Here is a 22,513-nt window from a genome sequence, read left to right on the forward strand (position 1 = left end):
AAATGAGAAAAAAAAAAAAAGAAAGAAAAAAAGCTCAGGGAAACGAATATTATGGGACTTAATGGCAAGGAATCTAGATCCAATGGATGAAATACACAAGACCTGTAAGCAAAGGACACCTAGTGCTAGGAAAGAATGAAATGATTCGGTTTGCCGCATGGGTGAAGAGAGGAAATAATTAATGAAGAAGCTAGGCCTGGAGGTAAAAGGCTAAGGATCACTTATGAAGAATATATCGAGAGCCTTTGAGGGAATAGAGGTAAAATACTCCAAGGCTTCATTTTAGCCTCTAAGTAGGTGGCACTTATTGAGGCCAGTCTGCGCCGGTAACTGCACGAGGAGCAAGAGAAGTGTTCTATATTTAGTCCCAACGATATGAATTAAGGGAGTGAGTAAAGTTTTGCAAATAAATAGGTTATTTTATAATTTATGTCTCGCTTGCATAGGCATCTGAGATCATTTTAAAAGTTACATCTGACCCAGGCGTAGGTTAAGTAACCAGGCAAGCGGACAAAGGAACTTGATCCTAATCTAGCTAAGCGGATCCATCAGTGAAACAAGTTATGAAATCAATTTATATATCAGGATTTCGGAAACCAACTAACTAATGTTACCCACTTCTTCTGAAGGGCGCTAATAAGTAATTTTAGACAGTTCGCAGTTTTAGACTATTCATATAGGCAAACTGCCTATGAATCCAACTAAAAATTCTAAGTAGTTTTTAAATTTTATATATTTATACTACTGGCTTATTTTCAAATGGCCAATGATTTCACAAAATAAGTTCATAAGCTTTTTTCTCTTCAAAATAATAACCAACAGAAACAGACAACAGTCCACAAGCAACCTCACTCTCCAAGGTTTCAATGTAATTTCAGAGTGCATTTCAAATTAACTCCACGCACTATCATTATTTTGGCTGGGAGCACTGATTGCCTTCTTGGTTTGTTTCACATGATGAGTACTGGGGGATTCCCCGTATCACGATACGTGCCCTACAGAATATATTTTTGTATTAAACATCATTTTGAATTTTTTTCAGGCGACTCTCATTTGTATAAGTGTTTCGAATTTAGAAAATATTATGAAATTATTATAAGACCGGCATTAATTATAAAATCTAGGATGATAGACTATCACAAATTAGATATTGACTCGATATTTTACTTTGTTGTACCTCTATTTTTGTATACAAGTGTAACCAACCGAAGGCACGCGTACCATAGTGATACACATCGGAATTGGCACGCAATCGGCCAGCAGTTCACATTTTTATGCTTAGTTTTGTAATTGAAAATCAAACAATTTCTCTTTCCCGTATAAAAAGGGAATTTAGACTCGGCATGTTGGAGGATTGAGCATTGTTTTGTAATTATTTTCAACTTCATTTTTTATCTGAAAATTGTTTATTATCCATATATAGAATAAATACAAGAATATTTTTTTGGGAAGGTGGCAGGGGTACTGTTGTGGTACGCCACGATGTGGATAAGCTATGGTTGTGGCACCACGGGTTTATACAATGAACTGTGTTGAACTGAACAAGGGAGAGGGGAAAGTGAAGATAGGATTGGTTCAAAACATAGGCAATAGAAAGAAAAATCATAATTTTAATGACAATACAGTAATTGTTTACTTACAGCAGTATTTGATTTTTAACATCTTTCTTTTCTTCATTTACTAACATTTTTAACGTTTGTTATCTTTCTGTTTAGGTTCTTACTATTCCGGTATTATATATCACTATCTTATAGTATTATTTGTTATTTCCTTAATTTCTTGTTATTCTATTTTTGTTGTTTTTATCACGTTTTGTTTACTAACCTTAAAGAAGGCCTAAAATAAGGGTAAAACGTCGGCACAAATAACGACCGACCCCCGACCATCTTCTATTCACATTGAATATACGTGGGTTTATAGTCAAAATGTTACCCACTTCTTCTGAAGGGCGCTAATAAGTAATTTTAGACAGTTCGCAGTTTTAGACTATGCATATAGGCAAACTGCCTATGAATCCAACTAAAAATTCTAAGTAGTTTTTAAATTTTATATATTTATACTACTGGCTTATTTTCAAATGGCCAATGATTTCACAAAATAAGTTCATAAGCTTTTTTCTCTTCAAAATAATAACCAACAGAAACAGACAACAGTCCACAAGCAACCTCACTCTCCAAGGTTTCAATGTAATTTCAGAGTGCATTTCAAATTAACTCCACGCACTATCATTATTTTGGCTGGGAGCACTGATTGCCTTCTTGGTTTGTTTCACATGATGAGTACTGGGGGATTCCCCGTATCACGATACGTGCCCTACAGAATATATTTTTGTATTAAACATCATTCGTTCATTTTGAATTTTTTTCAGGCGACTCTCATTTGTATAAGTGTTTCGAATTTAGAAAATATTATGAAATTATTATAAGACCGGCATTAATTATAAAATCTAGGATGATAGACTATCACAAATTAGATATTGACTCGATATTTTACTTTGTTGTACCTCTATTTTTGTATACAAGTGTAACCAACCGAAGGCACGCGTACCATAGTGATACACATCGGAATTGGCACGCAATCGGCCAGCAGTTCACATTTTTATGCTTAGTTTTGTAATTGAAAATCAAACAATTTCTCTTTCCCGTATAAAAAGGGAATTTAGACTCGGCATGTTGGAGGATTGAGCATTGTTTTGTAATTATTTTCAACTTCATTTTTTATCTGAAAATTGTTTATTATCCATATATAGAATAAATACAAGAATATTTTTTTGGGAAGGTGGCAGGGGTACTGTTGTGGTACGCCACGATGTGGATAAGCTATGGTCGTGGCACCACGGGTTTATACAATGAACTGTGTTGAACTGAACAAGGGAGAGGGGAAAGTGAAGATAGGATTGGTTCAAAACATAGGCAATAGAAAGAAAAATTATAATTTTAATGACAATACAGTAGTATTTTACGTTTTTTTTGGAGAGTGTCTTATTTGATAATCATAGGTAATTCCTCTGATTTAATTTTTTTTTAAATCGTTATTTAGTCTCAAATTATGCATTAAAATTTATTATTATTTTTTTTTGCCGCGTAAAAAAGCAAGCATTAATGTTTCGGCATGACGTCACTTCGACATAAAAATATGCCACTCTTATCTACTCGGTGCGAGTGTTATTTTAATTTATTTTATTTTTTAAGTTTTCTTTGTTAGTTAAGCAATTATCTATTGTGTTAGAAAGAGATGTCAGAACTAGCAACATTTGGTTAAAGCTGCCTAGAGGGGATCAAAAATTATTATCCAATATAAATAATAGATTATATTTTTGTGAAGATCACTTCGATGTAAATATAATGTAAGTTACAAATTGAAACTCCATTAGAAGTTATATTATTATATTATTTAACAATAAACCAGTATACGGAAAATTGTTAAAAACTAAGCATCAGCAATACGTATAGTATTTTTAGTAAATATAAATCAATTTAGAACAACGATATAAACACAGATGTTTTAAAATTTCTAAAATCTACTGAGCAGAATGTAGGTTTGTTGCAAAAAATTTCTTCAACACTAAAGCATCCATTCTAGGCAAATTTGTACTTTCTACTTTCATTAAACCGTATTCCATGGTTGTTTAAAAAAAGAAATGAAAATTCTTTTAACAGCAAGATACATAATAATTTAAAAACAGCTAAAAAGTGTGAATCGCTAAATCAGTGTTGTTTGTTTATTCCTAAAGACGTCACATGTGAGAACCATCATGTCCGATATTTAGGGTTTTCCTTTGGTTGGTACACAGATTAAAAATCTTAGTATTTAAAACCACAATTAAAAATGAATCCTGTATCTATATTAATTAAAACATATGATTGGATTTCTGAATTGACTAACGATGATATTAACATTATTTTAATTTTTTTTCTCTATGTCATCAAATACTTTATCCCTGTTATAGAACCATGTTATTATTATAAAAAAAAAAGACATTAGTAAAATAGAAAGACAAACAATTAAAGGAATAAAATAATAATATATATTAATTCATTAACGCTTTCCACTTGACAACAGCCCCATTTCTTAAGAAGGTCTCAGGCTACCCTATCGAATCATGGAGGGCGTGATAAATGTCTCTGACCTTTCTAATACCCCCCCCCCCCCCTTATCATATTAATGTTTATTGCAATTTTTTTATATGCTTGGGTAAGAATAATTAAAAATTTAATGATGGGTTCAATTTATCGTATATATAACGGTTACATCAACCATGTAAGGCCCATACCAGGCCGATCGGGTATAAAATAAAAAAAATAAAATTATCGTATTCAACTAATCTAAGAAATGACTAAGCTTTTCTAATGTTTACAGACAATATTAAATAGGTAAATAACCACATCTGGATTTAAAAGCGTTTTTAGTAATAAATTTCTATTACATTTTGGAAATTACCAAACGGCAACCATGGGCATACAGAGAGCAATATTATTTTATGTGCTATTTTTAATTGTCAACTTTCGAAATTCTACCTAAAATATGTTTTGTTTTTTGACCAGTTTTTTTTTTATTTTAAAAAACGTTATTTAATCGATAGATATTACAATCTGCCACACTATTGTGGGCAATAGGGAATAGTAATGAATGATCACATTCATACTAAAATAAAATAAGAATGAAAATAAATAAATGAAAGAAATAAAAAAATAAAAATTAAATCTCTCTTAAAATATATACAAATAGAAGAATATAGAAAATGAATCTAATCAAACTATGTGTATGAAAAAAATATATAATCTATCTGTATCATAATATACAGTGGGGGTTAATGAGTTAAAGAAAAGATGATACAACTGCAGTATCCACGTGAATAACATAACGAGAAGAACCTTACATTAACTGCTCCTTGTAAACTTGATATTTCCTTTACATGAGGTAATCAGGTGGTTATGTAAATACAATTATATATGCATATATTGTGGTGACATTTTTAAGTTTATTGTCAAATGAATTCTGAAAATATTAACCAAGAACAGAACAGAGACATAGGAAATTAAATAATTATGTAATATTATGAATAATATTAAAAAGGTAGATTAATATTAATAATGTGAAGAAAACTTTGTGATTTTATATGTAAAAAGTCATAATTTATTTGATAAATCTAAATTAAGAATTATTTACTATTTATAAAAAATTCTTTTGAAATAGAGGATTAATAGAAGTTTTTATAGACATAATAATGCATTTTATGGATGGATAACATTTATATAATCAGTTGTTAATGAAATAAGTGTTTTTAGTTTTTAGATTGTAAATTTAAATATTTGAACATTAAAATAATTTTTGCTAAAAAGGCGGTATAATGGAGTCTAATCAACAATATGCCATACACTGGCAATTGATGATATATTACGGCAGTGATAATGTGTGAAACGTGTTATTTTACGCATGCAAAGTGGATTAAGTTTTTATAGGCTTAAAAACTAATTAATAATTATTTTTGAACCTGGAAAGACAGCGTGATAATTAAAAACTACTTTCATTTATTTATATATTAAACCAGTATCATTGGAACGAGAAATCAGGGGCAGTTCTTTTCCAGAATTCACCAAATCAAAGTGTATGTGAAATCTCTGAACAAAAATTTACATTAATTCAACAAGTATTATATAAATAATTATAAAAATCATTAAAAAGCAATTGAAATAATTTTAACAATATAAACAGACAGTAAAGTATTTTTTTAGATGATCATGATCAAATATGTTAAATAATATTCAAACAAAAAATAATCAAAGTTAAATTAAGTGCAATTAGGGATTGGAACATGATTAAGAAGAACTATTAGAAGACGTCATCACAAACCTTCAATCAAGACTCAAATATCAAGTTTTTTTGTTAAAATTATACAATTTTATTTCATGGATTTTAATGTTTAAATTTAAGTTAAGATTATATTTGGAGGGGTAAGTGGATGAAGAGGCTGTGTAACATTTTTTGAATCATTAGAGTGGATGAATGGGGTAAGTGCCTATCAAGCTAGTCAGGTACCCTCAAAATCCAATTAATGGCTGAGATATCTAGATGTAGGAGGGGCTATGTACACTGCAAAACATAAGATGCCACAAAAAAAAATAAAAAAAATTGAACTTTGTTTTCATAAATGTACTATTTGTAACATAAACCCTTTATTTATTAAATTTTAAATTATTTTTATTTTTGTTTACATAAGAAATTACACCTTTTATATAAAGAAACAATGCTTTCTTCTATAGTCAAATATTCCAAACATTTTCTATTAATAAAGTTAAACATTTTTCAATTTAATTTTCTACCAATATTGAATTAATAAAATTTTGTAGTCACATGTCTTAATTATATAATGTTTCCACAGCAACCCTAAAAATACAGAGTAACCATAGTAACGAGACACAACATTCAGATAATTTGTTTTTATAACAATTTATATATATAATTTTATAATTATTGAAATAAAATATAATACATAATTATAGGTATATGCTTATAGCATTAAGGAGAGAACTGACCTCACAACTTGAATGCCCAATTTTAATGGTTTATTTCAGGAAGACTTCAAAACTAAGCCTTGAGTCTATTAAAAAGCAATAAATAACCAAGAGGCTAATCAGGTATCATCAGGGTTAAAAAAAAACGAAACCACATTAAAGCAGAATAGCACGTCTCACTTCAACGGACTAAAATGTACTAAAGAAACAGAAACAGTACGTCACTCTAAAACAGATCAACATATTTTATCATATGTCATCTAAAGATCAGACTAGCTAACAGAGAGCATAGGAGTGAATAAGGCCAGCGACCTTTCCTATACCGTTAGCTTTCAATGCACCACTTGTGCGACAGGCACCTTAACATAAAATGTCAACATAGTTTTAAAACAAACTCCATATATATCCAACTACTGGTTGGATCGCTTATAAAATAAAAAATATATATATATATATATATACAATAAAATTTTATAAAGACGTACTGTTAACAAAGTATAAAATAAATTTTAGCTCCTTTTGAAAACAAAATTCATCCAATTATAGGGGCACAGATGATAATTTAAGTGGGTACAGTAATAGGAGAGAAGTAGATGGTAATTAAATATTTTTTGAATTACTAGAATACAAAGATTTACTTGATCAGCTAAATCGGTTACAAAAATGTTATGATATCATTGACTGCAGGAAACCGTATAATATTTTTATTGAGCAGAGAATACCAAAGAAATTAGCTGATCTAGAAAGGGTATGTCCAAAATTTCTATAATGTTCAAATCAGTGATTGTTAGTAGTGTCATTTCTCGGTTGCGTAAATAAATCATTTATGTAGAGCCTGCTTTTCAGAAACTTAAAAGTTTTTAAAAATTAGTAAACAAAAATGAAATTTACAATACTTAACTTTTTACTAAATGATAAGGGTGCGGAAGGAGCACGCTTATAGTCGAAGATCAACAGAGGAAAAAAATTATTTGACCCCAATTTTTAGTTACTTTAATGACACCTTTAAACAGTTAAGAGGCAAAATTGATGACTCTACCAATCATAGTTGGTAATCAACAGTTTATTTTGACGAATACCAAAGTACTTCTCTTACTCCTCCATTGAGAGCTAATAGACATCTCTACATCGTTTATAGGGAATATTAGTTTCCATAACATTTGTCAAAATATTATTCATTAGGTATTTGAAAAAAATGTTGCTTTTTGAAAAACTGTAACTCGGGAACTTTAGTTGAATGCAAATAGCTCTATTAGGAATCATCTTTTAGAAAATTTACTCTACTTTAAATAATGAACTATAACGTTGTTTTTTTTTTAGTGTTGTAGAGAGTTTTGAAGAGAAGGAGCTCTTAATGAAAAATTAATTTATGCTATGTAACTGTGGTTGGCAGCTTCATAAATTTTGGAAAGTAACTATAATATTAAAATAATCAAAAATTGGGGTGACTTATCTGCTAATGGACTATTACATTAAAGGAAGAACTAGGCCTTGAGGTATATGAAGATATAATTTGACGTAGTATAATAGAATAAGACATGAATACACGAGCTTTAGGAGGCTACCTAATGTGGTACAGCGGTGTATGAATTTTACTTTAATATAATTGATTTAATAACATCGCGAAGTGGGGCCATTGGTCCACCTCACCAAAAGACGGAGAATTAAAATCCTGATTATTGATTATGAATTATCATAGGTTTGTTTATATGCAGCTGAACTAACAGGAAACCGATGTTTTGTTTGTTAAACCTAATAAGTAAACTTGTTTATTTGTGGGTATAGCGGTTAACCCAACCATTAGTCAGTTTTCTGTTTATTCAGTTTATTACCTCATCAATCTCAACATTCAATGTTATTGTACAACACTAATGTCAATGACCTCTTATAACTTACAATTTTATGGAAAATTATCTCAATATAAATGTAATAAAATATAGCTTTTCATATATTCGTTTAATGGAGTTTTTGCCTCCACACGACATTGAATGCCAGTATAGTTGGTAGGAGACCTCGCGAGAGGCCAAAAACCAGATGAATGGATAGAGCTTTCACGAATTTCAATTATCTATCTTTCAGAAATAAAATTGTTTAAAAGAACACTAACTAGCAGCAACGTTGTGGAAAATTGTATTTCTAATGTCCAATGTTCACCACTTTTCCCAGGGGAAGTCATAAGTGATCCTAAGATACTTTAGGAGGCAAATGTGGTAAGGTGAAGGAAAAAATTTATTTTTTCAGGTTTTCTTAATCAAATCCGAGAGTGCCCAGTCACTTGCCTTTCTCACATATAAATACAGATATAAAGCTTTTTAGAAGGAGCAAGCTACACTGAAAGCGAAAATGAGCGACTAGTGTTCTGTTTATCATAAAGTGCAAACTAATGTTTCTAGTTTTGTTGTTTGCCCTTGGTACAATTTCGTTGACTTATACAATGCTGTCATACTTTCTTACTTAATAACTCCTATATCACAAATAGTTGTCTTCATGATGAAACAAATGTATAAGTATTAGTATTTGTAATTTGTACAATTGTATTTATTGTATTATGTTTATTATTAGAGCCCAGGTATTAAATGCCAAACTACAACTACTGACTATTCCTCTGTATTACAACAGCAGGTAACAACGAGCGAAATCTAGCAAGATTGGTAGCAAGGTAGCTACTGCTAGAAATTTCCTATTGTTTAAAATGATTTTAACTTAAGCGACTTAGAGCGATCACTCGTTAAAGCCTTGTAGTGTGCCATTTATTACGAGGTTGTCTAATGTCACTAGATTTCGCTTCTGGTAGGCGAGAAGTCTAAAACCAACTCGGACGAAGTTCACCCCAAGAGTGAGTTTAAAAACCTCCTTTGGATGTCACCGAAATGTTAGAGCAGCTAAATATTTTAGCACGAGCAGAAAACAATTGGTCAACTAAATTACACAAAGTTGATTAATTTTTCTTTGGTAATTGACTACTTACATAATTTATTTTGGAAGAAGATAATATGAAGTAGATTGTAAGATAGTCGGGTGGCGGTGAATAAAGGTCTCAACATAGTAAAAGAAAACTATTTATTGTTAACCAAGGTTTCGCCTCACTTTGCAATGTTTCATCAGGGCTGTTAGATTGAAATATAAAAGACAACTGTCATTTTATTGACCGCCTATCAGGCTGGATATCTATATAAGATAATCGGACTATCTTCTAATACTCTACATAATTTATCATTAAAATAATGTGACCCTCTAATTAACTTTAATAATTTTGTAAATATTTATTCATCTACTCTATAATAAACCATATTACATAATAGAAACATTTTTCGCCGAATGATTCAACCACTCTACGTAATTCAGAAATAACCGCAAAAGGCACTTGTTCGTACAACTTCAGAATTTCGTATATTGGTCTCTCTGTAAAAAGGTATATAATAGCTTGTTACTGGCATATTAATGGAATAATAAATTAATTAGCGCTGCACCGAACAGTTTGCGACCGAGGCGTAGATGAGAGGATTGTGTTAAGGCTGACTTGTGGAACCTCAATCGTTTCCATTAGAAATGGGGTAATTTATAACGATTAGCTCTCAAGAAATGCTAATTGCCTAATTGAGCTATGAACTGTCTCTGGGCTCAACAAGTTGTTTTCTTCTTCCAGCATCTTTGAAAATCAATGAATCAGTTTTACGTGACTCTTTTCACAGAAAATTAATTCCGATTCGGTACACTAACAAAAGCATTAATTACCACAGGACTTAGTCACTTGTTCACAGCCACTATCACTAAGGTTATGTTTTAGCTTCCCATTTACCCATCTCTATTCTTTGCAATAAAAATTCAAAGGCTTTAAACGTAAGAGAAAACTGAATTCTTGACAATACAGAAAATTAAACAATTATTTAATTATTAAAATACTAACAATCTTGGACTAATATAGACACATAATATTAATTGGTTAAAAAAGGATTAGGTCAAAATTGGTTTCGGATGTCAGTTGTTAAAGTAAATTTTGGTACAAGCAAACGAATTTGACAAATAATTAATTTTTTTTTCGGTTGACTCAACAGACCTTGTGGATCTTAGGCAGCCTGAATGAGCATTATCCACTTCCCATCTTGGGCAACTGCTTTCTAGTTGGCTGCATGCAGCTGTGCCGCATCTTTCTTGATTCAATCTACCCATCTGGTTTAGGCCACCAACAGGGTCTCTTGCCAACTATGGTTGCAACTGGTGCTACATTGGTTGTTGCGAACTGGGCCCTGTTTCATAATAAACTACAAACTAATACTATTAGTCTTGTAGATTTATCTTAATTCAATTACACAGACTTGTACAATAGTAACTTGTACTTTAGTATTTTTTGATTTCTGTAATATCACTAATAGTCATCCCTATCATGGAAAAAAATAAGTATTCAGTATTATTACCACACTAGTCTCTACACTTGTACTATGAACTAATACTATTAGCTTTCATTATGAAACAGGGCCCTGATGTTTTCTTTCGAGCTACATGCCACGCCCATCTCAACCTCCTCACCTTCATGTCATTGCATTTTGCCTGGCCAGTTTCTATAAGCAGATCTTCATTTGTTCTTATCCTCCATAAGTTTTAAAATTATAAATACATCAATTTTATGAATTCAACTGTGATAGAAGGTAAAGGAATGACTATTGAAGTAGAACTGTTTAGATAAAGAAAATCAGTAACATTTTAAGGCATATGTATTATTTTATTTTGAGTATATGGTCGAGGGTTTGGAACGTAATGATACACAGATAAGTAAAACTTATTCGTGCCCACGTTTCGGTCGGAATGTGAACTTCATCTGGGTTACTCGTGGGGAATTCCCGTTGAGATTCGAGTGATATTTTCTTTATATAAAACTGTTCTACTTCGACAGTAATTCCTGTCCCTGATATTACAGTTATTCATAAAATAAATGTGTATATAATAGAAAAAGGTATAAAGGAAAAAATAATGATGAAGATCTGATATTTTGACTAAACCGTCGGCACAAATAAATGAGTTTTATTGATTTCTTAATCATTATTCACCGCACCCCTGACCATCTTTTCCTCATATTGAATCTAAGGTCAATAATTAACACCTCATGATATAGTATTTCATTGTGTTTCGGGTGCCACGCGATTGGCACAGATAATTAATTTTCCATTAATCATATATCCATTTTCCATGTCCCTACAAAAAGAGAGACAGGGAACACTGCGGTTGCTTACTAAGTAGCACATGTGAGAAGACATACATATAAGGCAAGAGAATCCAATTCATAAACATTATCTAATCCCAAATCCAGGCTAGCAGCATTTTAGCTGGGTATTAGTAACTTGCGATAGTAAAAATCAGATAAACACGTCTGGAATGGGTAAAAATTATACAGCGTTTTACTGATATTCCTAGCAGTTCAATTATAAATACATCACAAACTATATTCATAATAAATTTTATCGTTCTATGGCGAATTGCAAACTGGTCCACTGTTGTGTTTGAAACTGATTAAATTGCACTCGATATATAAGAGCAGGAAGAGACCGATCATCTAGCATTTGTTTGAGGAAATGGTCAATCAGAGGACATAACTATGTATCTGGGGCCTTGCAAGTCAGTGCAGCGCACTTATAAATAAAACTATCGCATGATACGAAAATAACGACTAACTTATTTCAATTAAAATAAATACATATATTTGCAACACTAAATTATTGAAACGATAATTAAATTCACATTTGCAAGCGATCTACCGATTTAGAACACATTGGATGATAACTTGTAGTAGGAAAAACGTCTTTTGATTTCAGGTCTAGTAAATCTCAACTCGTTCAGCCACTAACAAACTAAACATTAAAATATGTATATATATTAACAGTGAAAATTGTTTTAAATTTGAATCCTTCGGGTTACGTATTTTTTGAATGCCTGTCTAGAAGAGCTTGTCTGAGAGATTCGCTGATTTTTCTGCCTCCGATAAAATTAAAATAAAAGGAAAATAAATGTTAAAAGTAAAATAAAAAAAATAGAAAAGACATCAAAAATATTACTTATATTATTAATGCCTTGATTTTCAAGAGGAAAAGTTACAAATTGTATCTGTTGAAATGTTATTTACATCTTTAAAAACATTATGAATATACTTTAATAACAGTTATACTACAAATATAATATATGAATAACGATGAGAAGATTAAGAAGACTCTGGTTAACATATATGAGAAGAAGATAGTTAGGGGTGCGGTCAGAGAATAACACAAATAAGTTTAAAAAACTTAAAATTATTAGTGCCAACGTTTCGGCTAGCATTTATAGCCTTCATCAGGGCTGAGAACAAAATACAAGATACTAATGAATGAATAAAAGGATGTATATAAATAATTGTACAGAATGAAAATAGATAAAAATAAAGTAATGAAAGAAGTAGGAAATAAAACGTATATATAGGTAATTAAATATGTAAGTAAAATAACATAATTACTGAATTAAAAATACAAAGTTATATAATGCATAGAAAAAACGAAATATGAATATTTTAATTTAATAATTATTATAATTTAAAAATTAAAGTCAAGGAAAACAAAGAGAAAGGAAATATACGTAAATGAGTTTTATAATATAAATACGTTAAATAATATAAATATAATATTTAGATAATATAAATAAGTTTTTAACTTATTTGTGTTATTTTCTGACCGCATCCCCTACCATCTTTCCTCATAGTTATTATATACGATTCCTTTTTTTTTTTTTGTAGAATAAGAAAATATATTATTGATCGTATTAAATGAGTTTAAGTGAAAAAATTATCAGTAAGTATAAAAACAATACTAAATGTAACCTGTATTTAAAAAAAAATCTTCCAGTTTTTAGGTCACCCAGAAAAACCTTATCCATCAAATTAAAAATTTGTGCGGTGTGCGGATCACATAACTTCCACTAACCACCTTACCCACGTCATCAAGTTTTGTGTAGATTGTTGGGTTCGTTCTGAAGTTATCACTATTTTGGTGATTTTTGAAAAAAAAAAATTATAATAATTTTCGGCAATTGGGATAGATTGGGTGGCTTTTCCCGTTAGAATCGGACTTTTCCCCTAAAATTATTCATACAATTTTAATTATAATTAATTATTTGTAATTATATATTGTTTATTATTGCAAACAAAATTCGGCATTTAAGCCCTGTTAGGCTATCTAAATGAGGATGATACCTATCTGCTACTAATGATCACTTAATTTTCATTGATTCACTGTGTTTAATCAGAATCGTTAAAAGTCGTTTTGGGGGAAATAGAGAAAATATAAAAAATCGACTCCATAAACAGGTACTTCCGGTCAGGTGATTTAAACGAAGTTGCTATTATGTTACGTCCCAGGCATATCCCTACCTTAAATATTTAATTTCAGTTCCGTAAGACTTTTTTATGCTAAGCTGACCACAGACACAAACCATTTCGAGAGACTTGGTTATTTGGACTCAGAGGACCTCAAAATGTGTATTTCCGTAGAAATATCGAATTCAAAATATCTCACGATCACAACTTACCCTTACTATATGTTATATATATAGGTAAGTGAAAGTAAAAATTAATTCTGCTAAGCTGAGAACCAGAAAACGTATCTGTATGGTGGTCAGGAAGCCCCAACTGAGGGAAAAAAAATTACCTACAACACTATCATGTCACTTTACAGTAATTTGTTTTCAGAAGAGATAACTAATTAGAGATAGTCATGCTAATAACTTAACTAAGGCGAAGGCTATCGCTATGTTAACACTTTATTAAATCATCACTGGTTTAATACATTTGTAAGTTAAACTATATAAATTTTAAAAAAAATTTTGACTTCACTAATTATTTGTGAATAAAGATTGCATTTTGGAATCAATCATAGAAATGCAAGGGATTTCGAAAACATTCTGATCTCTCAGTCTGCTAATTTCTTGTTTTAATATGTAGTTGATACTACTAAAAAAAAAAAAGAATTTTTGTTTTCCTATATCCTTAGATAGTAGTGAGAATAATAATTTTAAAAGGATAGAAAAAAAAGTCCAGGCAGCAAGAAAAACAATAAACAATAGGAAACATGGAATTAAAAAAAACAATAGAGATTACATCATTTGCTTTTATCCTGTTATTTGGTTACAATGGGTGAGCGTGACGTTGAATTGAAAAATATACCAATTTAAATTTTACACATTTGTTATTTTGTTTCTGTACAACCCCATCAAAATTAATTTTTTTGGAGAAGAGAGCATTTTCTGTTTGAAAATAATTCAAATTTTACCAAGGCTACATCAGGAACAGTTAAGGTCCTTGAAAAGCATGTGTTGAACTTTTCCTGGTCACAACACCGTAGGTTTATTTTATCAAACCGAAAAAACTAAAATTTTCATTTTTAAGTATATTTTGAACGCTACAGGGTTAATCTAAAAGAGAATGGATTCTGACTAATATTATTTTTCTTTGAGTAGTATTCATATTTTGAATTGTTTTAAGGTTAGATATGGGAAAGAAACAATATGTGATAAATATCCCATTCCCACGGAGCTGTGGAAGCTAACCTTCGAACGAAGTTTGACTCACACCTAATTCGTGGAATATATAAAAAAGGATTCTTTTTTGGACTTTAAAACACAAAGCCCAACAGACGTTCCACAGAAACGTACTTGGTAATTAATGTCAACACTGAAATATTCAACACCTTATTTGTACCTTCGACTTACTACTGTCGACGTTTTAAAAATCTCTCACATATTTTATTTAAGTTCGAGTAAAAATTTAAGAATCGAAATCGAGATTTGTCACTTTTCCGAGAAATGTAGTTTCTTTTCTACTTCATTTATCAAAATCCATCGCTCATGATCAGCCGGAAAAGAGATCGACACATTAATAACATTCACGATACTTTAATAACGTCGTGCGAATTTTTGGCAAATAATCACTATAAACTAATTCAAGGTGCATTTAACGAGCTTCAAATTGAGCCCTGATAAAACTATGTACATTCAATATTTCCGGAGTAGATTATTAATGAGTAATCACATTATACAGTGAAATATGATTAATTTCTGTAATAAATATTATTATTCCTACAGCAAAGATTGTAAATATTTTTCCACGATTTGGGCATTTTGCACCGTACATAAAAAGAGTCATATAAAAAAAAAAAATAAGTTTAGGAAAAACTGTATCTCGGGAATTACTGAACATCTCCATTGGAATTTTGGACTCCATTAGGATTCTAATTGCTCGTTAAATGGACTATTAAATAGTTTATAATGATATTTTAGCTACTTGTAATACTTTAGGAGTTATTGGTTATAAACTTAAAACTATACGGGGTAATTTTGAAAAATCTGCTACGTTAAGCCTACGGACCCCAATGTAGCAGGGAGTAGTAAACTTTAAACCATAGTATATTATGAACATTTTTACCAAAGAATCCGGTGACAAAAATTAATTTACATTTACTTCTAGGTAAGCCAAATTTTGAGCTTCTGGACTGATGGCTCAAGTTGCTATAAAGTTGGGAGAAACAATCTTACAAACTGGGTAACAAAAAGATATTAATTGCAGTTCTGGAAACCGGTTATCTGTTCTGACAAATGAGTAATAATTGGTCGTTATTGTCTATTACTTTAACCTATCTTTATACCACAAATAGAACTTTATAGTGATAAATACCCAACCTAGCCCTTTGTTTTTGAGGAAAAAAACTCCTCAGATTCGGATATGGCATCATAGTTGTTTTCGAAGAGCCGGGCTTTAGATAAATACGTCATTAACCCATAGGCGCCAGCACTTAAGAAATATTGGGAGGGAGGGCATGGTTAGTGTAAATGATAACAAAGAGACACTTTAGCCTTCATAATATAGGAGGGCAAAAAATACCTTGCTCCCACGGTGCCGGCACTTATGATAGGAGGAAAGCTCTTTAGACATGGTTTGAAGAGTAGGTTGAATCGGTAGAGATATTGGTGAAAAAGGTCTTACTTTTACCGGAATCTTAGTTCCCGAATTCCACACTTCCCAGCATTTTTAATTTAGTTTTTCTGTAATTAGTTAAATCTCTTTATTACCCATCCAATGATTATATTACTTGAACTATTTATAAGAGCAATTTTTAAGTAAATAACTATGAAATATTGAGAAAGTGCCTTGTACCTCCCAAGTGCTGGGGCCTGGGCGTTGACCGGAAAAGACTTGAGTCGGTGCAACGACCGATCTGAGAGGAACGAGGACATTTGAAGCCGAGGAAGTTAAGGCGTCCCCTTAGCTACCTCGAGTCAGCAACACCGAATCCGACCTTTTGACCCTCCCACTCTAGTTAGAATAGCTTGGTTACATGTAGAATAATCTCCATCCTGCCCCTCCCGTTTATCAGAAATGACCAAGGGGGGAAGGAAAAAAAGGTTTGTAAGTTGGTGCAAAATGGTAATACCTTCTCTGTATGAGCATTTTTTTTTTTTTTTTTTACCAAGCGTGAAAGATAGGCATGACCTTTGTCTTAAGAAACCCCCATTTTCGATAATACTCGAATGGGCGCAAACTCTTGTCGAGTAATTCAGCATCATCCTCTGAAGGGCGACCAGATCTAAGCTCAACTTGAAGCTTTAGCTACTATAATTTAACCACCTCAAATCAAAACACTGTTGTGTTTAAAATGCAACATTTTCAATTTTCTCAGCTGCTGCCTTCGCAATTAGTCCTTATTCCACTAATGCCTCAGAAAACTATAAATAAAGCTTTAGTTAGACAAAACGATATATAATTATGAGAGATAGATAGTAAAACGATATATACATTATCTGAGTTGAAATAAGGAGTAAAATCGAGACTTTAAATCAGTACCATGACTTTTATAACGACCTAGTACATATTACTACAATATATTTTTGACCAACATAAGATAATATAAGATAATTTAAAACAAGGTGCTTTTCACTATATTTTTTTTATAATGAGATGTAGATAGTTGACCGTAGATTAATGATTGGAGAAGTTTGTCGGGGGAGGGGGGGGGGGTGCGGTCAGCAAAGAACAACATAAATAAACAAAACCATATTTATTTATTTTATGCCGACGTTTCGACCTGAGTTTCAGGTCTTCATCAGGGGTTAAGGCGTAGAAGGTAGACCTGCAACTGGAACCAGGTGGGCCTCTATAAGTCTACAGTAAAATACGAGAAAAAAAAAAAAAAAAAACTTGGGCAAAAGTAACAAAGAATTATTTCTAGGAATAAATACTGCCAATGCAAGGAATACACAAGGATGATCGGATATACTAAAACGCGAAATTCAAAGCAAAGTAAAAGGCGGTTGATGCGAATTATTTTTTAAGTAAAATATTAGACAGTACGACTCTACTATCTATAAACAGAACGTCATAATTTGCAAAACTATTATCCTATTTACTGTTATTTGCTGGAAAATCCGTTTACTGCAAACAAGACCGTGGTTTCTTATTTGCAGTAAACTTAGGGTCTTCGAAAATACTACGTAGAATATTAGGTCCGAAGTAGGGTCCACAAGATGGAATCGTGGAGGACCCGTTAATATAATTGTAGTAATTTTATTTTTTTTGCTGAGATCTATAATTATAAAAAATTACACTTACTTAATATTGAATGTAGAATGACTTTGGCAAACAAGTAAAGATATATAAAATAAAAAGGTTTTAAAAAATCGGCATTATATTATCAATATTGCCAAGTGGAATCCGAACCAAAAGAAGGAAAAAAATTGTGAAGAGTCAATTTGAAGTATATACATTCAATAAAACTGGCTCCTGAAAACTTACAAACGATAACTTCATGAGAAAATGTTTGAATCATAATACAATGACCCTTTTCAAAATATTTTTAACATTTAACTTGATTTTTTTTTTTTTTTATTAAAATAGTTTGCATTCTTATTGGCTCAGTCAGTAATCCAAATTTTTCGAGAGTCTACTGAACTACCTTTTATCTGGATAATGAGACATTGCAGGACTGTCAAAGCACACATACTCCCCTCTCACCTTTAATAATAAAATCTAATGAGAGTAATTAATAAAAAAAATATATAAGAAATGAAATAATATATTCATAAATATTTTTTGAGGTTAATAAACTTCCAATTGAATGTAATTTAATATAATTTTCATTCAATAGGAACTTTATTAACATCAACAATTTTTTATGAATTGACTTGCCAAACTTCTAAAGAGAAAATCCAGAAATAATATAATGAATACAGGGTGAAAAATTAGTTTACATCACAAATTGAATCTAATATTGATCTTGGAACAATATCATGCATTTAAAAATATTATGACCAGGATCTATTAAGTTAATTTAATAATTTTACCCCTGATATTTCTTCAAATATAAAGATAATTATTATATAATATATTCTGTTATATTTATATTTATGATTCTTTTGGTAACACGTCTATTCATTTCTATTATAAATATTTTCCTATTAAGTAATTTCAATCAATATTCTATTTAACTCCCACCCAAAATAAAGAATGTCAGCTATTACAAAAGTAAATAGTAGAGTTTAAGGAATATCAATATTAAGTATTAAAAATAATAAAATTGATCTGCAGGGATGTATCTAAGGATTAACCAAGGAGGGCACCACGAAGTCTAGACCTGTTTCTATTAATGTGATGGATAGTCTCCATGAACAACTAACTAAGTATTTCATTATCTAACCTCAGTTTCCTTTGCCATACCTTCAAGTTTCAGGAATCAAAAGCCTAAATAGGTATTACCTCTACACTCAGCAACTATCCGAAATAGGAAATACATTAGTGTAAACAAAATTAATATATATACTAATTTTAGAATACTTGGAAGTTACATAACACAGAAAAAATTCATACAATGTACAATTAAATTTTTAAAAGTTTATTTGAATAGAACTTCTATATGCACTAGGATAGGAGTTAAATATAACCAATAAACTTTCAGAGACATAAAAATGAACACCAAATCGAATAAGAAACTATTAACTATAGTGGATGACATTTATTTCAAAATATCCCAAATGCAATTATATATTTTAATATGAAAAATTCAAATATTTTGAAAGAAATTGAGTTTGCCCAACTGATAATGACTAAATAAAAAAGAATTAAATATTACTAACAGAACCTCAATATTTTTTATCTTTCAAAATAACTTTCAATATACAAAATTTTTATTTAACACTTCCATATCCTAACTTAAGTTTTTTTGGTTAACTACCAACAGTTAAGTTAAAGTACATTTCAAAGGAATATTAAATCTATTTACAATCTTAAACTACAGATCTATCAGAATTATTCAGTAAAAATGTTATATTAGGTGTTTTGTGAAATCAATTCATTGCTATCATTTCTTTTATCTTTTTTAATTAACATTTCGGGGCTCTTCCCCCATCATCATTAGTCAGGATTATTAAGATAACTGAAATTGATCAACAAAATTTAAAAACATCAGTCCGAGTGTGAAAATTTGTTTTTACATCAATAATAAATATTTTTTTATCATATCTATGATTTCTTTGTCAGTTAATGAATCCATATATTATATTCTATCACTTCTTAAAATTATTTCATACCATTATACAGAAATATCAATTATTTTATTTCACTATCACATAGCTTGGACTTCTACCCTCATCTTATGCTTCTTTAATACCTGCCCTCTATTATGTGGTATTGTTTTGTTATTACCAGGATCTTTTAAGTAAAAATGTCATCAACTGTTCAGATGTAATAAACCATTATTTGTACAGAGTATTCAAAAGTACAACTAATGATATTTCAGAATCATGCTTTAGGAAAACAATTGAATCTTTAATATTACAGAATTATATTTTTATTTAATAACTACAGTAAATTATAGATATAAAATAGTGAAAGAATTTAAATTCTAATAAATTTGTATTCTCTTTGGCTTCCTATTATTGAATAAAAATGTATGACTTTATGTTTATCATGCATATCACATCACTATCCTTATCAGTTATTTTACTTAAGTAATTTGTGTATTCAAAATAGTTAAACTGTAAATTGCAAAGTTTGGTAATGTTAATGTATAAACTATGTGAACATCTCAACAGCCGAAAATAAAGTTCTTTGTAAACAGACATTTTCAAAATAATATGTCATATTATAGGAAAATAAATGTCTTTATCTACTAATAATGGATTATACAGTAGTAAAGCCAAGATTAATATTTTTTATGGAAATCCGAAAAATTAATACATAAATCAAAAAAGCTAAAAGATTCTTGCCATAGACTTCTTCAAATTGTTTACTCTATGGGAAGGAATCTTCTGCTTTAATCATATTCAATTATAAAACAAGATCATACATTTACTTTTCGCTAACACTTTAAACTGATAACTGATAGACCAAAGATAAATATTTTACAATCAAAATAAAAGTTGAAGTTAGGCGTTAACACTCATTTCAATAATGGAAAATTATCATCACCTCGAATCAAATAGCGTTACTTTTGCAAAGAACCATTACTACTGTCATGACCTGATAATATAAAATTTGTTTGGTTGAAGATTACATTACATATTTTTCATAACAAAAACTATCCAACTTGTGAAATAAAAATGATAATGAGACATACTAAATAACTCTGTAAGCATTGTTGCCGAGACAAAGATAAATGTTAAAGTAAATATAAATCAATATTTTTTAAATGTGTACCAGAGGGGAACTAGTTCTGAGTATCTTTGAAAAATGAAGTATTTTATTGCCTGTTAAAATTAAATTTCTTCTAAATTAATTTTTGCTCCTCTTTCTATCTCGAGAACTAAATTGTTTGCAAATATGTAGAGGAAACAAATTTGACCATAGTTTAAAGAGATACTAATACTGAGGAAATGAGATTTAATATTCATATCTAATGATTATTATAGACTAAATTGGCTTACCTAAGTCCATTAGGATCGTCATAAATCTTTCTTGAACTCGCTAAACAAACGAGACCTACTAAAAGAAGTAGAAAGCTCAACTTAACCATGCTTGTTTTTTTATTATAAAAAAACAACAAAAAATAGAAAAACACTTGAATGTGCCAGAGAACGTTATCAACGGCGAGTAGTATCAAGAAATGAGAAGATCCAGCTGAGGTAGGCCCGGTTATACTGTGACAACAGTGTTGCCAACATGAGTGAGAATAAAATCCCTACCACAGGGAAAATAAAATTTTTAATGACTCAGCTTTCATGGTGAAAGTTGGGTTTCCATTATATAACAATTAATGAAAATTAAGTCTGAAGTAAGTTACATACAAAATATACTTGCACTGAATACGTGTGCATTATTTCTAATGTTTGTATCTTCATATGTACTTTGAGTGCTCGGTATGAATTTCTTATAAACTGTCAAAGTGCAGTTTGTAACCGGGATTTTCAGACAAATTTTATATTATAGTTTTTATTATTGTATTTTGATACATTTCTGAATTTTACAAAATAAAACACATTATTGGAAGAATGGTTCACCGTATGAGGTAGATTGTCCGGGTGGCGGTCAATAAAAGTATCAAAATAGTAAAAGTGAACTATTTATTGTTAACCAACGTTCGTATTTCTTTCTTTTTTTTCTTCATTTCTACTTCTTAAAGTAATGCTATTTAGTAACTACTTGTAGTTATTACTAACTAAATGGCTTAACCCGGGACAGGTGTAGCCTTGAACATTTTGCTCATATAGGGAAATAAACGTCTATATTTTCCTAGTATTTCATTTGTTTTGTTTATAATTTTGTCAACCTTCTGTTAACCCTTTGATGCTGTTATTGCCGCTAGTTTGTTACTCCCTGGTTTACCTCTCCACCTATACTCGTTTCAGTTTTGCTCTGGCCTCTTCTCAACGGTAAGACTAATCATTATTCTCACCAGTACACTCCTAACGTGCCATCTTTTTTTTCTCATTTGAGCATCTTGCTCACCTGGGCAGCTCCTGCGTTTAATTTATTTAATTATCATCATTAATTAATTAAC

The 22,513-nt window shown here is 30.5% G+C and overlaps 1 protein-coding gene across 1 annotated transcript in view; it reads right to left on the reverse strand.

Moving 5' to 3' along the window:
- Positions 1-21,624, reverse strand: part of mfas (midline fasciclin) — a 60,013-nt gene extending 38,389 nt beyond the window's left edge. The window contains exon 1 of the mRNA XM_014414927.3: positions 21,441-21,624. Coding sequence (XP_014270413.1) covers positions 21,441-21,529 — 89 coding nt within the window. The 5' untranslated portion in view covers positions 21,530-21,624. The remainder of the gene's footprint in view (positions 1-21,440) is intronic.
- Positions 21,625-22,513: the final 889 nt, after the last annotated feature.

This window comes from Halyomorpha halys, unplaced genomic scaffold (assembly GCF_000696795.3).
Source record: "Halyomorpha halys isolate HHAL.00 unplaced genomic scaffold, Hhal_1.1 Scaffold90.1, whole genome shotgun sequence".
NCBI lineage: Eukaryota > Metazoa > Arthropoda > Insecta > Hemiptera > Pentatomidae > Halyomorpha > Halyomorpha halys.